The sequence below is a fragment of the Lycium barbarum genome, chromosome 6 (genome assembly GCF_019175385.1).
Source record: "Lycium barbarum isolate Lr01 chromosome 6, ASM1917538v2, whole genome shotgun sequence".
Classification (NCBI taxonomy): domain Eukaryota; kingdom Viridiplantae; phylum Streptophyta; class Magnoliopsida; order Solanales; family Solanaceae; genus Lycium; species Lycium barbarum.
In genome coordinates this window covers 29,177,634-29,201,874 of record NC_083342.1, presented here as the reverse complement: position 1 = coordinate 29,201,874, position 24,241 = coordinate 29,177,634, and the positions used below count along the sequence as shown (strand labels likewise).

The window sequence follows — 24,241 nt, the reverse complement described above, 5'->3', positions numbered from 1 at the left end:
TGAACTTCATATTATATATATAACAAATAAGTATATGCTCTAAGTAAGCAAATTTTATTAATTAACCTAATTATGCTATTTATAAATGTCTTCTTGGAAAAGAGGGATAATATTTTTTTTTGAGACTTGTAACAGTTAATCTATATATCCACAGGTGTACTACATCAAAATATGTAGTCCCCCTCCAAAAGGTTACATTTCCAGCATTGATATCTACAATTGTCTATTCTTACAAGAGATCTAACACATCAAAAATATCTTCTGTCTGATCTAGAATTTCTTGTTTACACCAAAAATAAAAAAGAGCTAGGCAGTTCATCTTTAACTTCTGTAAATTATTCTGCTTGTTCTCAAAACATCTCTGGTTCCTCTCTTTCCAGACAGCCCACCATATACATGATGGGACAATCTTCCATCTCTCCTCTTTTCTTGTTACATTCCCATCCCTGTTCCAGCATTTTAACACTCCTTCTATGCTCCCAGGCTTCACCCATATGATCTTCCGCAGGTTGATAAACATCCTCCATAGCTGGTCTGTCCATTTGCAGTGCAAGAAAAGATGACTGATTGTCTCATTATGATCCCCACACAAAAAACATCTCGAACATAAGTGAAAACCTCTTTTGTTCAAGTTTTCATGAGTCAACACTGCCTCTTTTGCCAATAGCCAGTTAAAACAGTTCACTTTATAAGGTACCTTTGTCTTCCATATCATCTTCCATGGCCATCCTTCTTCTTGAAAACTTGATACATTCAGGTCTTTGTATGCTGAGTTAACAGTAAAAATTCCTGTGCTATCCTTCTTCCATTCCAGAATATCCCTTTCCCCTGTTAAGTTGTTGAATGCTGCCATTGTATTGTGAAATTCTGCTACCATCTCCATTTCCCAATCATTCAAGTGTCTTCTCAGATCCAGATCCCACCCTTGTCCAGTCCACATCTCAGCAACAGTAGCATGTTGCTTTTGGCTAAGGATGAACAAGACAGGAAATTTCACCTTTAGAGCTGTGTCACCCAACCATATATCATTCCAAAAGGATACCTTTTGACCATTACCAGCTTTACATCTAATTCTTGCAAGCATTATTTGCCAGTGATTCCTGATTGCCCTCCACACAGTGCATCCATATGGAGTATTAACCATGTTTGTCATCCACTTATCCTCCAAACCATATTTAGCAGTAATGACTTCCTTCCATATCATGTTTTCCTCTGTAGCAAATTTCCATAGCCATTTCATCATCAAACTTTGGTTTTGCAATTTCAGATCTTTGATACCCAATCCCCCTGTCTTCTTGCTCACAGTCAGTTCCTCCCACTTGACTAAGTGAAATTTCTTCTTATCTTCATTGCCCTGCCACAGAAAGTTCCTTCTAAGGATATCAATTCTCTTGATTACATTGACAGGTATTGGGAATATGGACATCATATAAGATGGTAAGGCATCTAGCACACTATTGACCATGGTCACTCTTCCCCCAAGAGAAAGATATTGGCTTTTCCAGTTTGTCAGCTTCTTCTCACATTTTTCTAGAACTCCATTCCATATTCCTTTTGACTTGCTCTTGGCTCCCAAAGGCATGCCCAAATATGTAGTTGGAAGCTCCCCTAATTTACCTCCTAATTTCTCTGCCAAGCTCTCCACCTCTGCAACCTCATTAATTGGATAAATGAAGCTTTTACCCCAATTAGTGTGTAATCCTGAAACTGATTCAAAGATGATGAAGATAGTTCTTAGGATTAAAATGTTCTCTTCCACTGCTTCACAAAAGACAAGATTATCATCTGCATATTGCAGACGAGTAATCTCCAAGTTTCCTGCATCCACCTGAAATCCCCTTATCCAGCCATTCACCTTAGCAGTCTGAAACATATTGCTCATGCCCTCCATTGCGAGGATAAATAAGAAAGGGGACAAAGGATCACGCTGTCTCAATCCCCTTTGAGAAGGAATAAAATCACAAGGAGTTCTGTTGACCAAAACTGAGAACTTAACCGAGCTAATGCAATGTTTTATCCATTTGATCCATCTAGTTCCAAACCTCATTCTCTCCAACATATTGATTAGAAAGCTCCAGTTCAGATGATCATATGCTTTTTGAATGTCTAGCTTGCATAGAATACCAAGTTTCTTACTCCTCTGTCTAGACTCCACACACTCATTAGCTATAAGAACTGCATCCATGATCTGTCATTCCAGGACACTATACTCAACTTCATTGATCTTTTATTGCTAGATATCCCCCCCTACTTGTAGTACCATTACTCATGAATTTAGTATCTAATTCTAGCCCCTTCAATTCATTCATCCCCTTCCTTTTGGTGATTGATTGTTCCCCCTTATTCTCGTGCTTGTTGCTATCTATCTTCATGAATAACTCTTTGGCTTTCTCTTCACACCCTTTAAAGCTAGCACCAAACTCTGTGCTAAGTCTGATTATATGTTGTTGAATCCATTCTGGAGTTATTGATGCTGGAATGGTTGCTTCTTCTGGTAATTGAATTTTCAGAGGGGTAACATCTTCATTTATCTCTTCTGTATCTATTTCTTGCATCTGTATTTGTAGATGTAGGCCCTTGTCTTCTTTTTCTGTTTCTGCTGGTTCCTCTTCTTCAGATGAATTTCCCATGAACTGTTCAAATTGATTATGTTGAGTCTCCTTTTCTCCATCACTGTTCCCCAGTGGTTCAAACATATTCTGGGTTATTAGTCTTGACAAGTTAGCTTGTATTTCTATACTAACCATGTCATCTAAATGGGCTTTAGAATTTGACTTATGAATTACTACATCAAAAGGGTCAAAAATTCTGCCCACTTGCTCTATTCTATTAACTGGGCCCAAATGCTCTATTCTTTTAATTGAACCCGCAACTGCCTCCATTGGCCCTTTCCCTCTTGTTTCCAGCCCACTTGTCCAATTCAAATTATTCCCTTTTCCCAAAGTTAGCATTAAAGTTTTAAAGTGGATAGTAGCAGTATTTATTGAAGCATCCAAATTACAGGGGAAGGTGGTTAAAAGATGGAATTTGAAGGATCACTTCTCTGAATTTTTCTGCACTCTAAAACACAATGAGAGTGGCAGATACATCAGTTTCATAGCATTACAAGGCCAAAGCAAATCTGTCATTATTACACCGGAGACTACATTCAATGGAGGATGGGGGAATATAGCTCACAAAATTGCAAAGTTTACATATGAACCAGAACAAACACAGAAGCCGCAGGAACCTACAACTAAACAGCTGGATAAAACCTTCAAAGAGGCCTGCAGCAGCAATAGATGGGTGACGGAGGCCACGAAAAAAGCACAAGTTCAGAGCACGAAAGACAATATAAAAATCTCAGGGGGGACTTCAATCTCTGAGATAGACTTGCTGAGCAGATGTGTAGTTGGGAAGTTTCAGAGCCCAACACAAGAGATAGCCACTCTAAATGATGTAAGAAGATGGGCATGCAACACTTGGAAGACTGCTTTTGGTATAAATGTCCATGCCATGAATGATGGCTATTTTCTCTTTGAGCTCCCATCAAGGAAAGAAGCAGAGCACATCATGACCGGAGAATTGACCTGGAAAAAGATGCAGTTGGCACCTGAATGGTGGAAACCAACTACAGGTTGCTGGCCTGCAGAAATTAAAAGGGATTTGGTGTGGATCAGACTGCTAGGGTTTCCATTATGCCTATGGTCACAAGAAATCTTCAAACAAATTGGAGATCAATGCGGAGGGTTTTTAGAAACAGAGGAGGAGACTTCACTCAAGAACCATCTTCACTGGGCTCGAATCAAAGTGGCAGGAGATGGGAAGCAGATTCCGAGAGAGGTGGAAGTGTCCAATGAAGAATATACCTACACTATTCCGATATGGTGTGAAGTTCCGGTGGAAGTCAGAGCAAAGGAAAGGAGGAGAGAGGAAGAAACCTTTTGTCCAATGGTCAATAAAGGAGTAGGGTCTTATCAAAAGTTAGCAGAAATTAGGAAAAGAGGGATAATATCTAAATTAATTATTAACCCAGTGTTGTCAAAGGCGCGCTTAAGCCCTGAAGTGAGGCTCAAAACATGTTGAGCGCTTCGCCTCACTTTATATGCGCTTCAGTGTCATCATCAAGGCTCTAAGACATACGTTTCCTTGCCAATGAACCTCTCTTGAAGAGCTGACACTAGATAATTGATATTTCACCTTGTCGTAATTTTTTTACAATTCATGCTTATTATTATTAGTCTTGGATTAAACATATATATATATATATATATATTTGTATTTCTGCACCATTGCGCCTTTTTTCATTAAAGCCCACGCTTTATTTGCGCTTTGCGCTTAAAGCCCGAGCTGACCTTAGAGTTTTTTTGCGCTTTTCGCTTTTGATAACACTGATTATTAACATGTTAATTTTCATAATTATGCATATTTTTATATTTTTAATTTATTTTTTGCTGAATCCCGCACTCGTACCCGTACCCAGATCCGTATCCCTGAATCCTAAAATTTTGATCATGAAGGATCCGACCTTCAGATCCGTACCTGTGTCGGACACCCGCATCCGAGTAACTTAGGTTGGATTACATTGTTTCTGAGTTTGATTACTACTCCCTCCGTCCCAATTTATGTGATATAGTTTGACTAGGCACGGAGTTTAGGAAAGAAAGGAAGACTTTTGAACTTGTGATCTAAAACAAGTCATAGAGATTTGTGTGGCTATAAATCATTTCATTAAGGGCAAAAGGGAAAGTGGAAAGTGTATCACATAAATTGGGACAGAGGGAGTACTTAATAGCTGCTCTACTTGCAACTATGGCCCAATACTTTAGTGACGGCAAACTCGATTACTTTTTCTTTAGATAGTTAAGGTTAAGGGAGGAAAGTTCTTAGAAATGCCATACACGTGCAGTGTTGTTAGACGAGAAACTGGCTATTGTAACGCCGGAGATTTTATGTGATCTATTTCCCACTAGCTGGAAAGAAGAATAGGAGAGCCAAGACAGTTAATTAGGGAAGAGACAGATGGTTGGGGTTGGGGGAGGAGGGGAGAGGAATAGTTTTACAAGAAATTACTTGGTGGTACTCTCTTTTTCCCTTCTAACGACTTATTTTATACTCGAGGATTGATAAACCAAATATGTTATTCTGGTCGCAAATTTAGTAATTGGAAACTACTAAATGTTTATTTGAGAAGGTGAAGGTGAATGAAAAAATGATTCACATTGAATAAGAACTAGGTCAAATAAATCAGAGAACTGATAAAAAAGGTTCAAATTATTAGGAGACATGTAGAATATTGGCAAGGAGTTCAGAGGCAGCATATAACGTGTAAAATTTCACGGGGCACCCTATTTGGTCGTCCCAACCTGTACCCATTTTTTAAAAAAGTTTACTGGTATCCAGTATAGGTAACTTCAGACAAAATTGTTGTTTTTCCGTATTTTTTTCTCCTCCTCCTCCTCCTCCTCCTCCTCTAGCAATTGAAGTATAATTCTTTGAAGAACTCAAAAATGTTTTTGTTAGATTTGTTGTTGTTTTGACAAATTGATGATTGAGGTCTTTTCTGTAAGGTATTTTTTAGTCAAACGTTTGGTAAGATGGATAAACGGGCTTAAATGGAGGGACATAGACAGTGAAGATTCTTATATCCGACCTCGAGTTGCTTGAAATTGAGGCGTCGTTGTTATTGTTGTGGTGCAGTTGTTGGAGTGCACTGGATATTAGTAAAGCTGTGGCAACAACAACGTGCTATTGATAGAGTGAAATGGACTATCCATAGATCTTAGAAGACTTTTTTAAGCACTGCTTCAAATATCATAAGTAGAAGTAAGTGAAAGTTACTGATTGGAAATTCGGTAGTAAGACCAGAATCAATTGTAGGGATTTTGTGTATCCTACATTCCTACTGCATAACATAATAAAATATTGCCCACTTTTGTGAATGGAAGAATTACTGGGCCCTAAGCATCAGGTGCTTTGACCTTCTTAATTTCCAAGTGCATGTTCTTTGTAGAGAAATTTGATACAAAATACAAGTATGTCTTTTGAAGAAGGGTGGCCCAGGTGCCACTTTGATTAATAAGGTTCATTTTATTTGGGTCAGCTCCTATGTTTGACCTAATGAATTTAATCTTGACGGAAGCCCATTTGTGGAAATCATTCTCTATCATTTGCACCATATCTGCATCCCAAAACCCTCCCAATATTAGAAAAAGGAAAATACCCATTGTGATAATCGCGACAATAACATCAGTGGCATTCTGAAAAAGAAGATTCGAGATACCTATTTACAACATTTGTGTATTGATAAGACCGTTTACTATTTTTTGAAGCTCAATCTCTCCCCCGGATGAACCATATAGCCAAGAGAAACCATGAACCAGAATAGAAGAGCTTAAAGAGGAACCTCATGTAAATACCATGGAATAAGGTTTGATCCTATTCATGGAGATTCCATAACTATTCCAAAAATGGAAAGTTCGACACAATTGGGATCAAAAATAGTTTCAAAAAAAATATACGTGAACTCACTTATACAACAACTATGCTCAACCCCAAGCAAATTGGAGTCAACTATATGAATCCTCTTTGACCATGCTGCTCCTTTTAAGCTCTTTTTTTGAATTCCGTTTTTTTTTTTTGACGAAGTAGGATTCATTAATGGCATCAATAAGATGCAAAAAGTAACAAAAGAGAGATTGAGTCGGCTCTTCTTGTGGACTCACCTATCCACAAAAAGAAAAAAAATTGGAAGGAAAATCTTATCTGAACTCTTTTTTCTGTAGCAGAGTCAGATACTTCAAAATTCATAATCCGCAATCCTATTTTCTGTTTCTCGTAGAATTACGTTTCTTTTACTTCCACCTTTCCTTCAATGCACAGGGAAGCAGGCTTCATTTAATCAATTCTTGCATTTCTCTGGATCAGTTTGTACCTGAACTTACATTGACCAAACTTTTTCTCCCCAACTTTTTATACATCAGTAGAATGGATAAATAACAACATGTAAAAAGAAATAGAATGGGAATAAGCTTATAAGTTTTAGTTCTACAACATTTTGATGCTTGAATTATGCATACTGCTGTAGAGACAAATGCACTTATCGAAGAGAAAAAGAGAACACACATGAAGCTTAGAAGAAACTCATCACCTTTTCAATTTGTAATTGCCACACCTTCATGTTTACTCGAAGGATAATACCGTGTTGCAGAGATACTTTGTAAACTTTTTTTTTGAGACTTGTAACAGTTAATCTATATATCCACAGGTGTACTACATCAAAATATGTAGTCCCCCTCCAAAAGGTTACATTTACAGCATTGATCTCTACAGTTGTCTATTCTTACAAGAGATCTAACACATCAAAAATGTCTTCTGTCTGATCTAGAATTTCCTGTTTACACCAAAAAAAAAAAGAGCTAGGCAGTTCATCTTTAACTTCTGTAAATTATTCTGCTTGTTCTCAAAACATCTCTGGTTCCTCTCTTTCCAAACAGTCCACCAGATACATGATGGGACAATCTTCCATCTCTCCTCTTTTCTTGTTACATTCCCATCCCTGTTCCAGCATTTTAACACTCCTTCTATGCTCCCAGGCTTCACCCATCTGATCTTCCGCAGGTTGATAAACATCCTCCATAGCTGGTCTGTCCATTTGCAGTGCAAGAAAAGATGACTGATTGTCTCATTATGATCCCCACACAAAAAACATCTCGAACATAAGTGAAAACCTCTTTTGTTCAAGTTTTCATGAGTCAACACTGCCTCTTTTGCCAATAGCCAGTTAAAACAGTTCACTTTATAAGGTACCTTTGTCTTCCATATCATCTTCCATGGCCATCCTTCTTCTTGAAAACTTGATACATTCAGGTCTTTGTATGCTGAGTTAACAGTAAAAATTCCTTTGCTATCCTTCTTCCATTCCAGAGTATCCCTTTCCCCTGTTAAGTTGATGAATGCTGCCATTGTATTGTGGAATTCTGCTACCATCTCCATTTCCCAATCATTCAAGTGTCTTCTCAGATCCAGATCCCACCCTTGTCCAGTCCACATCTCAGCAACAGTAGCATGTTGCTTTTGGCTAAGAATGAACAAGATAGGAAATTTCACCTTTAGAGCTGTGTCACCCAACCATGTATCATTCCAAAAGGATACCTTTAAACCATTACCAACTTTACATCTAATTCTTGCAAGCATTATTGGCCAGTGATTCCTGATTGCCCTCCACACAGTGCATCCATATGGAGTATTAACCATGTTTGTCATCCACTTGTCCTCCAAACCATATTTAGCAGGAATGACTTCCTTCCATAGCATGTTTTCCTCTGTAGCAAATTTCCATAGCCATTTCATTATCAAACTTTGGTTTTGCAATTTCAAATCTTTGATACTCAATTCCCCTGTCTTTTTGCTCACAGTCAGTTCCTCCCACTTGACTAAGTGAAATTTCTTCTTATCTTCATTGCCCTGCCACAGAAAGTTCCTTCTAAGGGTATCAATTCTCTTGATTACATTGACAGGTATTGGGAATATGAACATCATATAAGATGGTAAGACATCTAGCACACTATTGACCATGGTCAATCTTCCCCCAAGAGAAAGATATTGGCTTTTCCAGTTTGTCAGCTTCTTCTCACATTTTTCTAGAACTCCATTCCATATTCCTTTTGCAGAAATGCAAGGTAAGGCTGCGTACAATAGACCCTTGTGGTCCGGCCCTTCCCCGGACCCCGCGCATAGCAGGAGCTTAGTGCACCGGGCTGCCCTTTTTCCATTCCATATTCCTTTTGACTTGCTCTTAGCTCCCAAAGGCATGCCCAAATATGTAGTTGGAAGCTCCCCTAATTTACCTCCTAATTTCTCTGCCAAGCTCTCCACCTCTGCAACCTCATTAATTGGATAAATGAAGCTTTTACCCCAATTAGTGTGTAATCCTGAAACTGATTCAAAGATGATGAAGATAGTTCTTAGGATTAAAATGTTCTCTTCCACTGCTTCACAAAAGACAAGATTATCATCTGCATATTGCAGACGAGTAATCTCCAAGTTTCCTGCACCCACCTGAAATCCCCTTATCCAGCCATTCACCTTAGCAGTCTGAAACATATTGCTCATGCCCTCCATTGCGAGGATAAATAAGAAAGGGGACAAAGGATCACGCTGTCTCAATCCCCTTTGAGAAGGAATAAAATCACAAGGAGTTCTGTTGACCAAAACTGAGAACTTAACCGAGCTAATGCAATGTTTTATCCATTTGATCCATCTAGTTCCAAACCTCATTCTCTCCAACATATTGATTAGAAAGCTCCAGTTCAGATGATCATATGCTTTTTGAATGTCTAGCTTGCATAGAATACCAAGTTTCTTACTCCTCTGTCTAGACTCCACACACTCATTAGCTATAAGAATTGCATCCATGATCTGTCTTCCTTTAATAAATGCCATTTGTTGCCTGTCCACCAGTTTATGTATTACCTTTTTCAACCTTTCTGCCAGTAGTTTAGCAATGATCTTATATACTCCCGCAATCAAGCTAATAGGCTTGAAATCATTGAGCTCTATAGCTCCAGCTTTCTTTGGAATCAAAGCCACAAAAGTGGCATTCAAACTTTTTTCAAAATAACCTTCAAAGTAAAAGTTCTGTATAGCAGCTACAAGCTCTATCCCTATGATATCCCAATACTGATTGAAAAAAGCCATAGAGTATCCATCAGGACCTGGAGCTTTGTCCTCTACACATGCCCTGATGGAGTCCAGTATCTCTTGAGGTTCAAAAGGGGCCATAAGAGTTGCATTATCTTCAGCATCCAACCTAGGAGAATTCCTCATATTAAATTGTGGTCTCCAGTTTTCCGTCTCTGAATACAGCTTCTCATAATGTGACACAATTTCTTCCTTCACTTCTCCAGGATCCTCCAGAATTTCTCCATTTACTCTTAACTTGTCTATAGTGTTTGCCCATTCTGTGTGCATTTGCTGTTCTGTGAAAGAAACTTGTGTTTCTGTCTCCCTCTTTCAACCAAGTTGCCCTTGATCTCTGTCTCTAAGCAATCTCTTCATGCCTAGCAATGTCTTCAAATTCCATGGTTAGGGCCAGTCTAGAAGTTATCTCCTCCTCTTTTAGGATTCTATGATCTTGTATTTCTTCCAGTTCAGCAAGCTGAGCCAATACCACTTGTTTCTGCATTCCCAAATTCCCTTGTGCTGTTTTACTCCACTCTTTCAATTTTCCTTTTAAAGCTTTCAACTTTGCTACCAGTATAAAATCTGGCTTTCCACTGTAATTGAAGGATTCCCACCATGTCTTCACTCTCTCATTAAAACCCTCTGTCTTTAGCCACCAGTTCTCAAATTTAAAATAAGAATTGGTTTTCTCCCATTCTCCACTTTGAAGTAACAAAGGTGAATGGTCAGATGTCACCCTATGTAATATGGACTGCCTGATGTTCCTAAAGCTAGCATCCCATTCTTCTGATATCAGGAATCTATCAATTCTTGCTGCAATATTGTGTCTGTCTCCTTTCTTTCAAGTAAACTTCCCTCCTGTCAGGGACAAGTCCACCATTTCCATGTCTTCAATGAAATCAGAAAAATCAGTCATTGCCTTGTTGATTCTTCTGCAGTTCTTCTTTTCAGATGGATATCTAACTGTGTTAAAGTCACCACAAAGGACCCAGGGCCCTGGAATAAGACTCCTTGCTGCACCTATTTCCCCCTAAGTTTCCTCCCTTTCCATTCTATCATTTGGTGCATAAACTCCAGTCATGTTCCAACTGAAATCTTGACTCCTTCCGGTGAAACTACAAGAAACAGAGTACATGCCCTCACTACTGATCACCCCTTCCCAATCCCTTTTGTCCCACATAATTACTATCCCCCCTCTTGTCCCACTAGCTTCTAATGAACATAATTGACCCACCTGCCCCCCCAAACTTCTCTCACTATATCAGTGATATCCCCTTCCACTTTTGTTTCCTGGAAACACACCACATCTGCTTTCCAGGTAAGTAAAATATTTTTTATCATACTCTTTTTTTTTACTACAGTTCAGACCCCTAACATTCCAGGACACTATACTCAACTTCATTGATCTTTTATTGCTAGATATCCCCCCTTACTTCTAGTACCATTACTCATGAATTTAGTATCTAATTCTAGCCCCTTCAATTCATTCATCCCCTTCCTTTTGGTGATTGATTGTTCCCCCGTTATTCTCCTGCTTGTTGCTATCTATCTTCATGAATAACTCTTTGGCTTTCTCTTCACACCCTTTAAAACTAGCACCAAACTCTGTGCGAAGTCTGATTATATGCTGTTGAATCCATTCTGGAGTTATTGATGCTGGAATGGTTGCTTCTTTTGGTAATTGAATTTTCAGAGGGGTAACATCTTCATTTATCTCTTCTGTATCTAGTTCTTGCATCTGTATTTGTAGATGTTGGCCCTTGTCTTCTTTTTCTGTTACTGCTGGTTCCTCTTCTTCAGATGAATTTCCCATGAACTTCCCATGAACTGTTCAATTTGATTATGTTGAGTCTCCTTTTCTCCATCACTGTTCCCAGTGGTTCAAACATATTCTGGGTTATTAGTCTTGACAAGTTAGCCTGTATTTCTATACTAACCATGTCCTTTAAATGTGCTTCAGAAATTGACTTATGAATTACTACAGCAAAAGGGTCAATAATTCGGCCCAATTGCTCTATTCTATTAACTGGGCCCAAATGCTCTATTCTTTTAATTGAGCCCGCAACTACCTCCATTGGCCCTTTCCCTCTTGTTTCCAGCCCACTTGTCCAATTCAAATTTTCCCCTTCTCCCGAGGTCCCCACATGGGTTCCCCTTATTTCTGCTGACTTCTGATAAGACCCTAGTCCTTTATTAACCATCGGACAAAAGGTTTCTTCCTCTCTCCTCCTTTCCTTTGCTCTGACTTCCACTGGAACTTCACACCATATCGGAATAGTGTAGGTAAATTCTTCATTGGACACCTCCACCTCTCTCGGAATCTGCTTCCCATCTCCTGCCACTTTGATTCGAGCCCAGTGTAGATGGTTCTTGAGTGAAGTCTCCTCCTCAGTTTTTAAAAACCCTCCGCATTGATCTCCAATTTGTTTGAAGATTTCTTGTGACCATAGGCATAATGGAAACCCTAGAAGTCTGATCCACACCCAATCCCTTTTAATTTCTGCAGGCCAGCAACCTGTAGTTGGTTTCCACCATTCGAGTGCCTCTTCTTCCGGGTCCATTCTCCGGTCATGATGTGCTCTGCTTCTTTCCTTGATGGGAGCTCAAAGAGAAAATAGCCATCATTCATGGCATGGACATTTATACCAAAAGCAGTCTTCCAAGTGTTGCATGCCCATCTTCTTACATCATTTAGAGTGGCTATCTCTTGTGTTGGACTCTGAAACTTCCCAACTACACATCTGCTCAGCAAGTCTATCTCAGAGATTGAAGTCCCCCCCTGAGATTTTTATATTGTCTTTCGTGCTCTGAACTTGTGCCTTTTTCGTGGCCTCCGTCACCCATCTATTGCTGCTGCAGGCCTCTTTGAAGGTTTTATCCAGCTGTTTAGTTGTAGGTTCCTGCGGCTTCTGTGTTTGTTCTGGTTCATATGTAAACTTTGCAATTTTGTGAGCTATATTCCCCCATCCTCCATTGAATGTAGTCTCCGGTGTAATAATGACAGATTTGCTCTGGCCTTGTAATGCTATGAAACTGATGTATCTGCCACTCTAATTGTATTTTAGAGTGCAGGAAAATTCTGAGAAGTGATCCTTCAAATTCCATCTTCTAACCACCTTCCCCTGTACTTTGGATGCTTCAATAAATACTGCTACTATCCACTTTAAAACTTTAATGCTAACTTTGACTCGTCTCATCAAATTCCTGCTGCGTTCGACCCATTCGTACCAAGATTCTGCACCAGATTTGCATTTAGTAATATCATAGGACTTAAAACCGGCATTGTAGAATATACTATTTTCCTCTAGAGAAAAGGATCCAGCCATAGTAGCCTAAATCTCTCCGTTTTTTTCTTTCTTTTCAGCGTAGATGATAGAAAGAAATTCCGGGAGAAAGTCACCGGAAAAGGGTTAGTTCCCCTCCTAAGAAGTAGGAGAGAGAACTTTCTTGGGGAGAGTGCCTGGGAGCATTTATTGACTATGTCTCTTATAAAAATGTTACTAAAAAGATATAAAGGAAATTTCTGGAACCAATTACACCACAGCTTTACTACATTTGTAGTTTATATCAATACGTTACCTTTAAATTAAAGTAAAATACTCTGTCTATCAATTTTTGTTTCAACTCTTTAGGGAGCAACATATGATGTATTATTTTTGCAATTAAAGCACTATCAATGAAGATGATAACCATTTCTGCCGAAGGCCAATCTACATCTAGATATTTGGTTATACCTTGTCTTTAACTGAGGATACTGTTATGGTTTGCCAAATTGCTCCTTTAACTAGGTAATTTTGGATGATTTGGAACCAGCTAATACCGAAATCTAGGCTAAAGTTTGAATCTTTTCTCATCAAGAAGTGAAAAAAGGAAATATAGACAACTTTTTCCTTTCTCTTGCCACTTAAAAATGTGGAATGCATTTTTTCTTTTACTTTGGATAAGTATTAATTTTGAGATATGTACATGTATCTAACATGGAAAAATTTAATTTTACTTTACTTAATTTTTCTATATCTTTTTTTTTACTGATTAAAAAAAGTTTTCTATATCTTTTTAATAATCATGTGTTCCGATGTATATAGACTCTTTTGCCATATTCAATGCAAGGCAAAATTCAATTTTAATTGGATACAACAACAACAACAACAACAACCCAGTGAAATCCCACAACGTGGGGTCTGGGGAGGGTAGAGTGTACGCAGACCTTACTCCTACCAAGGTAGGATGGCTGTTTCCGAGAGACCCTCGACTCAATAAAAAACATAACAAGAGGTCAGATACGGCTAAGAGATTCAAAGCGATATGGAAATGAAGTAACGCAAGCGACACAGATAACATAGAATAATCAAAGCACAGGAAATAACAGATAATAGCATAATAGCATAAATTAGAGCACAAGAAATTATACTACGATAATGCGACTATTAATAAGGCAGGGTAATGAGACTATCTACTAGCCTTCTACCCTAATATGGGTCCTCCAAACCCTCCTATCTAAGGTCATGTCCTCGGTAAGCTGTAACTGCGCCATGTCGTGTCTAATTACCTCTCCCCAATACTTCTTTGGCCTACCCCTACCTCGTCTGAAACCATCCATGGCCAACCTCTCACACCTCCGCACTGGGGCATCCGTGTCTCTCCTCTTCACATGCCCAAACCAGCTCAATCTCGCTTCTCGCATCTTGTCTTCCACCGAGGCCACTCCCACCTTGTCCCGAATATCCTCATTCCTAATCCTGTCACTCCTGGTGTGGCCACACATCCATCTCAACATTCTCATCTCAGCAACTTTCATCTTTTGAACGTGAGAAACCTTAACTGGCCAACACTCCGCCCCATACAACATAGTCGGTCTAACCACCACTTTGTAGAACTTTCCCTTAAGTTGTGGTGGCACCTTCTTGTCACATAGCACTCCGGAAGCAAGCCTCCATTTCATCCACCCTGCCCCAATACGATGTGTGACATCATCGTCAATCTCCCCGCTGCCTTGCATAATAGACCCAAGATACTTGAAACTACTTTTCTTCTGGATGACTTGGGTACCAAGCCTCACTTCCAAGCCGGCCTCCTGAGGTGCTTCACTAAACTTACACTCTAAGTACTCTGTCTTGGTCCTACTCAGCTTAAACCCTTTAGACTCCAGAGTTTGTCTCCAATCCTCCAGCTTAGCGTTAACTCCGCTACGAGTCTCATCGATCAGGACTATGTCATCCGCGAAAAGCATACACCATGGCACCTCACCTTGAATTTGCCGCGTCAATCCATCCATCACCAAGGCAAATAAGAACGGACTAAGAGCTGATCCTTGATGCAACCCCATCACAACTGGAAAGTGCTCTGAGTCTCCTCCTACTGTCCTTACCCTGGTTTTGGCTCCCTCATACATGTCCTTGATCACCCTAATGTACGCCACAGGTACACCTTTAGCCTCCAAGCATCTCCATAGGATTTCTCTTGGGACTTTGTCGTAAGCCTTTTCTAGGTCAATGAATACCATGTGTAAGTCCCTTTTCCTCTCCCTATACTGCTCCACCAGTCTCCTCACAAGATGGATGGCTTCTGTAGTTGAGCGTCCCGGCATGAATCCGAACTGATTCTCTGAAATAGACACGCCTTTCCTCACCCTCATCTCCACCACCCTTTCCCACACTTTCATAGTATGGCTTAGTAGCTTGATACCTCTATAGTTGTTGCAACTCTGGATATCTCCCTTGTTCTTGTATTTTAATTGGATCTTGCATAAAATATTGTGGAAGCTTATTTTGGGGAGGAAATTAGCTATAATCACGATAATATACATTATCAATAGGGTGCCTGTCTTTTGGTGTCATCAGTTTTCTGGTCTGGTTTCTATGATGTTTGGAGATGATGGTATTTTGACTTTGTGACAACAATTTATCATGGATCTCTTCTGGGTACAGATTTTGAACCTTATGACAGGTTGTGCTCCCTTGGCAATGTTTGATACCTAATAAGTCTTCTGTTTTCAGTGAAGAGTCTCTAAACACGATATCTAGTTCAAATAGATGCTTATCCAAGTAATGTAAAACACAGTTGAGTAGAAGCCCCTGCAACTATTTTGCCTTGTTATCGGGATAAAAACTAATACTGATTTTGGAGATGGCTGCACCTCTCATTTTCGAGATTCAGTTAATGTTTTTCCTTTTGGAAATTTGCAGTATGAAGTCAACGCCTTTCATAGATTATCTGCTCAATTGCTGTTTTTGTTTATTCATTTTATGTTCATGCATGAAGGGAAACATTTTGATTTTCATTCACCACTTTTAAGTAATTCATTGTGTAGTATAAAGTCAAAATCGTCACTGTTTGGTATAATCAAAACGTCTTTTTAAATATTGGATTGAGACCTGGTTACATGGAGCGACATGGATAGTGAGGATTGAAATAGCTGACCTCATCTAGTTTGGGGTTAAGGCATTGTAGTTGTTGTAAGAAGTCAAAACCTCGTACTATGAAAGCAGCAAAGATTTCATCTGGTCAACTTATTCTTATGCATACAGAATCTGTTTCCTGACGTCATAGAGCGGCATGTGAGGATGATACAATTGGAAAATAGCTTTCTTTATCAAACTTAATGAAAAACAACTCTGGTTGTATTTAGTTGGTTTTCTTTTTCAGCAGTATTCATTTGCTCTATGTGCTTCATCTTTGCCTTAATTTTTTTTGTGTCAACAGGGGGGCATGCCTAAAAATATCCCAGAGAAGAGTATACTTGGAAGTGAAACAATGAGAGATGCAGGGAAGTTTCCTGTTGCGGCTCAGGCTCCAGTATCGGCCATGCCTTTCAAAGAACATCATTTGAAACAGCTTAGAGCACAATGTCTTGTGTTTTTGGCTTTTAGGTATGTAGGATGATGCATTTGATTTTAGCATTAGTCACTGTGCAAAGAAATTTTTGCTTCCAGCTACCAAAGTTTTTAATATCTCCCCACTTATAGGAATGGTTTAATGCCAAAGAAGCTTCATCTTGAAATTGCACTTGGAAACTTCTATCCTAAAGAAGGTATCTGCTGCTTGATATCTCTCTTTTTTCTCTGATTAAAAAGTCATATAATCTGTGTCATGTCCTAATATGCTGTGTTCTACAGATCGCAGAGAATTGGTTGACCATAAAGGAAGGGAGCAACTGGGTACTGACCAAGGCAGTGCATCTGAAGTCACACGAACATTTGGAGGAGCTGGCGAAACTGACAGGCTTTCTTCTGGCCCTACGCCTTCTGGAATTCTTGCTGATACAAATAAGTTAATGGAGGCTCAGAATGCAAACTTGATGGAAGATAAAAGTGGTCAGCTTGATCCTTGTGAGCATGCCGACGAAAGGAGGTCTCAAAGAAAGATCAGAATGATTCAGGATGCTGAAGTGCCCATCCAGGATGCTAAAGAATCACAGGCATCTGCTCTTAGAGGAGTTCCGACTGATTCGAAATCCTTACCTCCCTATAATCATGAGCATGCTCCTGCAAACATTGGACAACTTGGAATGTTTCCCCAAGCTTCCTCTGTTATGGGCACAAGCAAGCAATTGAAGCCTGATCTGAGTGGTTGGAGTGGAGCTGAGGCTTCAAAGGTATCACCACCTGCCTCTGCCAATACCCATGAATCTGGTCCGCTAATGAAAGATAATCATGCTGGTCAATTTCAAAATCTTGCTGATAGCAATGCTCAAGGAAATCGACATGCTAATAGTAACTTGCCTAGTTTACCCTTGAGGCAACAGTGGAAATCTGTTCCTGGAGTAATTAATCAGAGTCCTGCAACAATGCAAGTGAAGGATTCAAATATACTGCTGAAAAATCTGTCACAAGGTCTGAATAATATCTCTCAATAAGAATGTCACCTCATATATATTTCCTTACAAAAAATCACCTTCTCCCCCCTTTTCTTTTGATTTAGTTTTAGTTTTGGGGATCTAAGTAGGCGTTTTGCCATGAAAACCAAATATTTTTCACTTTTTTTAGAATTTTGAAGTTGGAGTTGTGTTTGGTTATAGTGTTTGCAAAGAATATTTGGTTGTTTGAATGTAGTGAAAGTGAAAAAAGTGAAAACAAGGTTTTAGGTGTTTTCCAAATTCCAAATACAACTTCAAGTTGTATTTGGAATTTTCATGGCCAAACGCTGATTTCCAAATAAAGTGAAAAAAATTCCGGAAAAAAGTGAAAACGGGGACTAAGTAAGACAAACTTCTTCTGCTATAACTTACATGAACAGATACAGATTCCACCCTTTTTTTTCTCCTTTTTTTGCCATTATGGTGTGGTCCATGGGATTGATTTTCCAGTGCATTGAGTGTACATACATATTTATATTTGCCTGTATATTTGTATGGCTAGTTATTGTTTCTAATGTCTGCACATTAAGTTCTAACATTTGCGCATTAAGTCCATTTACAGTGCAAGAAACAGATCAAGAAGATGAAAATATTTCAGCACCCACGGATAGGTTACCATCTCCAAGGCATACAATGATGGAGAAATGGATTTTGGATCGACAAAAAAGGAAACTTATTAGTGAACAGAATTGGTCGGAAAAACAGCAAAAAACGGAAGAAAGAATTGCTGCTTGTGCGGAGAAGTTGAAGGTTTGCTATTGAAAAATCTTTCTTCCTTATGGGATGCAATGCTCTTATCAATAATTTGTGTAGACTGGATTTTGGGGTTAGCTTTGTTGACACTTATTAGATTAGGGACTGTATAAGGCTTACCTCTGGTGGAACGTGATTCCATATTAGCTTTTTCTTCATGCGAGTTTGGTAGATAAGATCCTATCTACTCATTAGGGTGTGGCTTAGTGGTCAATAAAGTGAGTTGAGAATCATGAGGTCTCAGGTTCAAATCCCAGCAGAGGCAAAAACACGGGGTGAATTCTTCCCATCTGTCTAAGCCATCGTGGACAGAGTTGCCCGGTACCTGTGCTGGTTGGAAGTAGAGGTACCTTGGTGGAATTAGTCAAGGTGCGCGCAAGTTAGCCCGAACACAACAATTATTTTTAAAAAAAAAATCCTTTCTAGTTTCTACTTATCAATTCAAAAAGTTGTCTGACTTCCTGGTGGGAAAGAATTCGGTTTTGTTCCCATCATGATGGTGGGGGATTTTTTTTTGGGGGGGGGGGGGGGTGAGTTTGTGGTAACTAAATGTACTGTTTGCTCAATGGTCCATGACCCATAAAAATCCTCATGTTATGTCAGGCTTTCTTCTTTGTCTTGACTAGAGCTTTCAGTCACCTAAAACCACCAACATATATAAGCAGTGGATACACCTTTTTTTTGGGGGGGGGGGGGGGGGGTTCTTACATTGCCAATGGAACTTGTGCCTTAGCTGGTGCTTTTTGTGAGTAAAACAATAAAACTTTCTGAATATTCTCGTGTTATGCCTTTGCTTTAGAGTTCTTGAGGCTATTACTTTGAAATTTTGGGTGAATTGCATATTTTACTTCCATGTTGATTGGTCTTTTATGCATTGGTTATGCTCCCCAAAGAAAGACAAATAAATAGTAGATGTATACAAACACAGATAGGGCAATTTTATGCATTGGTTATGCTCCCTAAAGAAAAGAGAAATAAATAGTTGATGCTATGAGTTCTTTTCCAAAACCGAAAAGATTATATTGCCCACAAAAAATACAAGAATGGTGCAAATAGTGCATACACATTGGATGTAAGCTCCATGTAGAACAATAATATGCTTTTTGACTTCATTCCAACCATTCTGGGGTCATCACGTGTCTTTTATTACACTGCACAGTTGATTGTGTTAGAAGAGAAAGAGCCACAACCTATTCCCTCTAAAAGTTTGAAGTGCCAAATTGCTCAAAACTAGACCTATTCTTCCTTAGCACAACCATTAAATTTGGCACTTCAACGTTGCATAGGTCTTTTTTTATGGATCTTGAGTGCGTCTATGAATTTATCCAAAAAAAAAAGGATTTCACTAAACCTTGCATAAGCTGTTTTTGATGCTGCAGAACCAAATATTTTTGAGAAGCAGACTTCTTGTATTTTTGGATATTTCTACATCCCATGAAAAAGGGTACTTATACATTTGAGTCCTATGACTTATTAGGAAAGAGAATCAATACAATAAATACAATGAATAAAATATTCTATTCTCCAATAATTAAGCTAATCAATCAACAATATCCTCTAATTAAGCTAATCAATCTTGGGTGCAAACAATTTTTGAGGGCCATCGGACTGGGGAAACCCTGAATTACCCGTGGTGCACTTGCGGGAAACTCCTTGCCGAGGGCCCGTGCACCCCCGGGATTAGTCGGGGCTCAAAGAGACTCGGACACCCGGCGCTAATAAAAAAAAAAAAAAGCTAATCAATCTAGTATCAAAAAAAAAAAAATTAAAAAAAAAATCTAATCAATCAACAAGAACCATTTGATGATATGCTCTTCCAGCGTGTGATACACATGACTGGCTACTACAACCTGATTTATGTGACAATGAATCTTATATCCCGGTTAAGTTTCATTTCTCACATGTGATAAATGCTCGTCTTCATTTATGTGGCAGGAATCTGTGAGCTCCTCTGAGGATATCTCTGCAAAAACAAAAAGTGTCATTGAGCTGAAAAAACTTCAATTGCTGGAGCTGCAGCGTCGTCTACGGAGGTGATCGGTCTTGGTTAACTTAATATTTTATGCATATCTAGATGTATTCCACATTGTTCCTACTGTCTTATTTTCCAACTCTGCCGCCACTAATGGATATCATATTTTCTAGGAAGGTTGTCACATAGTCAAAAAATTTGATAATTCTGTGGTTAGCTTTGAATTTTTTGCAAGTTCAGTACATCTCTCTGTCTATATATACACACGCACACACACCCGTGCACACACACACACACACACACACACACATATATATATATATACATATATATATACGTATATATATGTATGTATACTAGTGTTGTTTGGCACCAAACCAACGTTAAAATTCAATTTGTAGATATTTTTAAATTTTTTTCTGCTCTTGCTTCTTTGTTTTTGTAACATCAGTTTGACACTTTCGAAAGACTTCTAAAATATTAAAATACAAAAATGTATCTGAAAGTTAAAGAAGATATTTTTCTTAATTAATATTTTATTTTAAAAAAAATCAACAATTGAAAGCTCTTCTAATTTCTATTTTAGTAAAATTTTTTAAGGTTAAAGTCACAGATGATCCAAATCAAGCTTTTATATGTTAACTTAATCTAATTTGTTTCTTCAAATTGAACCATATTGTCTAACTTATTTTTTACCAAAAGATACTACATTATCCAATTAATATAAAAAATATTCAATGCGAAAATATTGTTTTATGATGATATCAATAAAGTTAACTTATAAATAAATATAAATAATTAAATACCTTGACATTGGAAGATGCATTCGTAGATGTTCCTTTCAAATTATACAACACAAGAAATACTTAAAAGTTAATAAAATTAAATTGTTTTTAATTTAAGCTTTCGTTTTACTTCCAAAAGATGCATCTTAAAAAATAACATCCTTTTTCTTTTTCTTAATTTAATGAACTATTTTGTGAAATTTACATTGCATTAACTTTTTTATGTCAAACTTAAATATTTTGTCCTAAATTATATAAAATATTGATTACCCGATATTTTGCAAAATACTTTTATATTAAAAAGAGTAAAAAATATACTTTTGGCAATTGTCTAGTATTATTACTGTTTGGAGATCAAATTGTATTTTCTTTAACTACAATAATTTTTCCAAAACATTTTCATAATATATATAAAAATAATTTATTTATAGTTTCTCTTTTAGTATAGTAATTTATTAGATAATTTTTATATTAAAAGTGTGTGCATGTATAATTTGATTAATTAACTACCGTATTTCGGAATTCATTTTTCAATTGAGCCGGAAGGGCTATAATTTGCATTTTTGATACATTTTTAAAGTATTTAATTATGATATAAGTTATTGCATATATTCTTTTAATTTAAATCTTATTCCTACTTTAAGTGAAATCTTTGTTAATTACTTATGTTTGTTAGCATGTACGACACAAAATTACAAGAGAAAATGAAAAAAAAACTTACATTTAATCGGAAGAGTAAAAATTTAAAATAGCAAATGATAAATAGCATCAATAAATAATAAATAATATTATTAGAATAATATTTTAATTCAATAATTAAGCCTATATTAAGATATAATTTGAATGATAGGATAATTCTTTACATGCCTATAATAAATTTTTAATGAAAAATATTTTTTGTAACAAATTAATAATATTTCCACATAAAAGACTCAAATATGTATCAGTAAGCTTTGTGGGGCCACTATGGCCTTATTCATGACATCATCATTTTAGTGGCATGAAAAAGCCCTCAAAATTCTTAAAATTTACAAAAATGTGTGAAGATTTAGAAAGTCATAAAAAACTTCAATTAGGGGTAAAAAGAGACAACAAAATCATGTGAGGACTACAAAAAATGGAGATTCTCCCTTATATATAGTAGTAATGTATTCCACACTGTTGGTACTGCCTTGTTTTCTAATTTTGCCTGCCCTAATAGACATCTACTTTTCGAGGAAGTCATTTTGCAAATATCTAGAGTTCGCTTTGAGTGTTGCAAGTTTGATCTTTAGAGATTATGAATTAATCATTTTATAACTGTAATTCTTATTAAATACAAGACTTCTGAATGAACTAGATGACTGCAGGGGCCAATGTAGTTTTTTCTCTTTTTCTTATTTTGTTCGCTTTATTATTTTCTTGTTTTGATTTGTTTTGTTTTCTGATTTTATTAATAATTAGCAGATTGTGCAATTTTTGTCAAAAGAAGACTGTGATGACCGGTGGAATCACAATCACATTCTTCTGTCATATTTATTTTTTATTCTCTTTGAGATTTTGTTGCTTCTCTGGCACTTTGTAGCATTTGCCCAAATTTGAGATACTTTACACAAGGCTTTTGTCATACTCCAAGTTCTAAAACCCTAAGAAAGACCTTTTTTACAAATTTTTATAGCACAATTGTGTTAGCACGATATAAGTATGAGGGCCAAATAAGTATGTTGGATCAAATCAAGATGGGTAAAGCAGTAAATATATGATTAAAAAAGACTTAAGTTCAACAAAAAATGCTACTATACAAACAAACATAATACAATCTTTAAAATACTTATCATTTTCAGCTTACACCAAAAGTGTTTCAACTGTTTTTCAGATACAAGTATCTTATTTTCTAATATTTTCCATTTTGGCATTGGATTCATTTTCATAGTGTTCACACTCTTTCAATATAAAATACTTTATAAGGTGGATAGCGAAGAACAAATTTTTTTAGTAGGAAATTTATTATATTTGCCGAAGATGGCGAAGAATATTATATACTGTGATTATAAGGTAATATGAATATTATAACATGTGTAAATTATTCTACCATCCTCCAGTGAATAGAGCACACGTAAATACCTCAACACTAATGTGGTCTTGGAGGTCTTCAAATAAGCATGTACTCGTTTTAACCAAATATTGTATTAATCAAAATCACAAACACATTGCTTGAATATTGGAGTAACTATCTAGTTTGTTACTAACGACTAACCTTACTGAGATGATAAAATACTGTTTAAAGTCTAGAAATTGTACGTATTATAATTCTTTTTTAATAAAAAAATAGTCTTCCTTACCTTATATAGTCTATAAGTAAAAATAAGGGAAAAGAAATAATATATTTTAAAGAGATAAGACAACTGATGTGTGTGTGTGTGTGTGTGTGTGTTCAGATGTTTACTCTTACAATAAAATAATATAAAAATCACCCAAAAAGATAATTTCTATAGCTTAAACTACTTTAAGAATATCTAAAATTGTAATTAAGAAAAACTGTTTGATTTCAAATAGTAAAGGTGGGATTAGTTGTTACCTGTCAAAAACAAATTGTAAAGGTGGGATGTTTTACTACTTTTAAATGGACTGAACTCCCTATTAAATAAGCTCAAACTCAGCTGTTCAAAGTTAATTTTATTTTTTTATTTTTTAAAACTTGTGAGCTACCATTTGCTTAAAAAAAGCTAAACGAATATCAAATATGTACATGAAGATTAGTATTTGAAATCAAATACAATATGAGCTGACCATTTTGTTTCTTGAAAGAATGAAGCTTTGAGTTTACTTATGTTAGAAAACATTTATGAAAAGTGAAGAACTGCAAAAGGGACAATCTGGCCGTTCTCGTTTTCACAAAAAGATGTAACCAATGCGTTTCTACTTGGGATCCATACTATTGTATTGTAATAAAAAATGTTTGGTTTATTTGTCAAACAAAATAGGAGCTCAAAACTAAGCCGTTGAGCCTAGGGCTCAAAAACACAACGCAGGAATATCCGTGAAATGACTAAGATACCCTCATTGCTAATCTTAATGACTTCAAGCAGCCATGACAGGAATATTTTTTCATGCTTCTATATAGTAGAAAAATTGGTACTCTGAGGTATTATTGAAACATGGATTCAAAAAAATTATGTCACATTGGTTGAGATTATTGTTGAATGACATAAAGACCATAACTTCACTTTCACT

General features: G+C 37.1%; 1 protein-coding gene across 6 annotated transcripts in view; it reads left to right on the top strand.

Annotated features, from left to right (window-relative positions):
* The window catches only part of LOC132643692 (chromatin structure-remodeling complex protein SYD), a 58,355-nt gene that overhangs the window by 8,981 nt on the left and 25,133 nt on the right, over positions 1–24,241 (top strand). For all 6 annotated transcript variants that reach the window (XM_060360209.1, XM_060360211.1, XM_060360210.1 and 3 more), the window contains exons 7-11: positions 16,366–16,532; positions 16,629–16,693; positions 16,779–17,495; positions 18,081–18,268; positions 20,207–20,304. In XM_060360209.1, the coding sequence (XP_060216192.1) occupies positions 16,366–16,532; positions 16,629–16,693; positions 16,779–17,495; positions 18,081–18,268; positions 20,207–20,304 (1,235 nt within the window). The remainder of the gene's footprint in view (positions 1–16,365; positions 16,533–16,628; positions 16,694–16,778; positions 17,496–18,080; positions 18,269–20,206; positions 20,305–24,241) is intronic.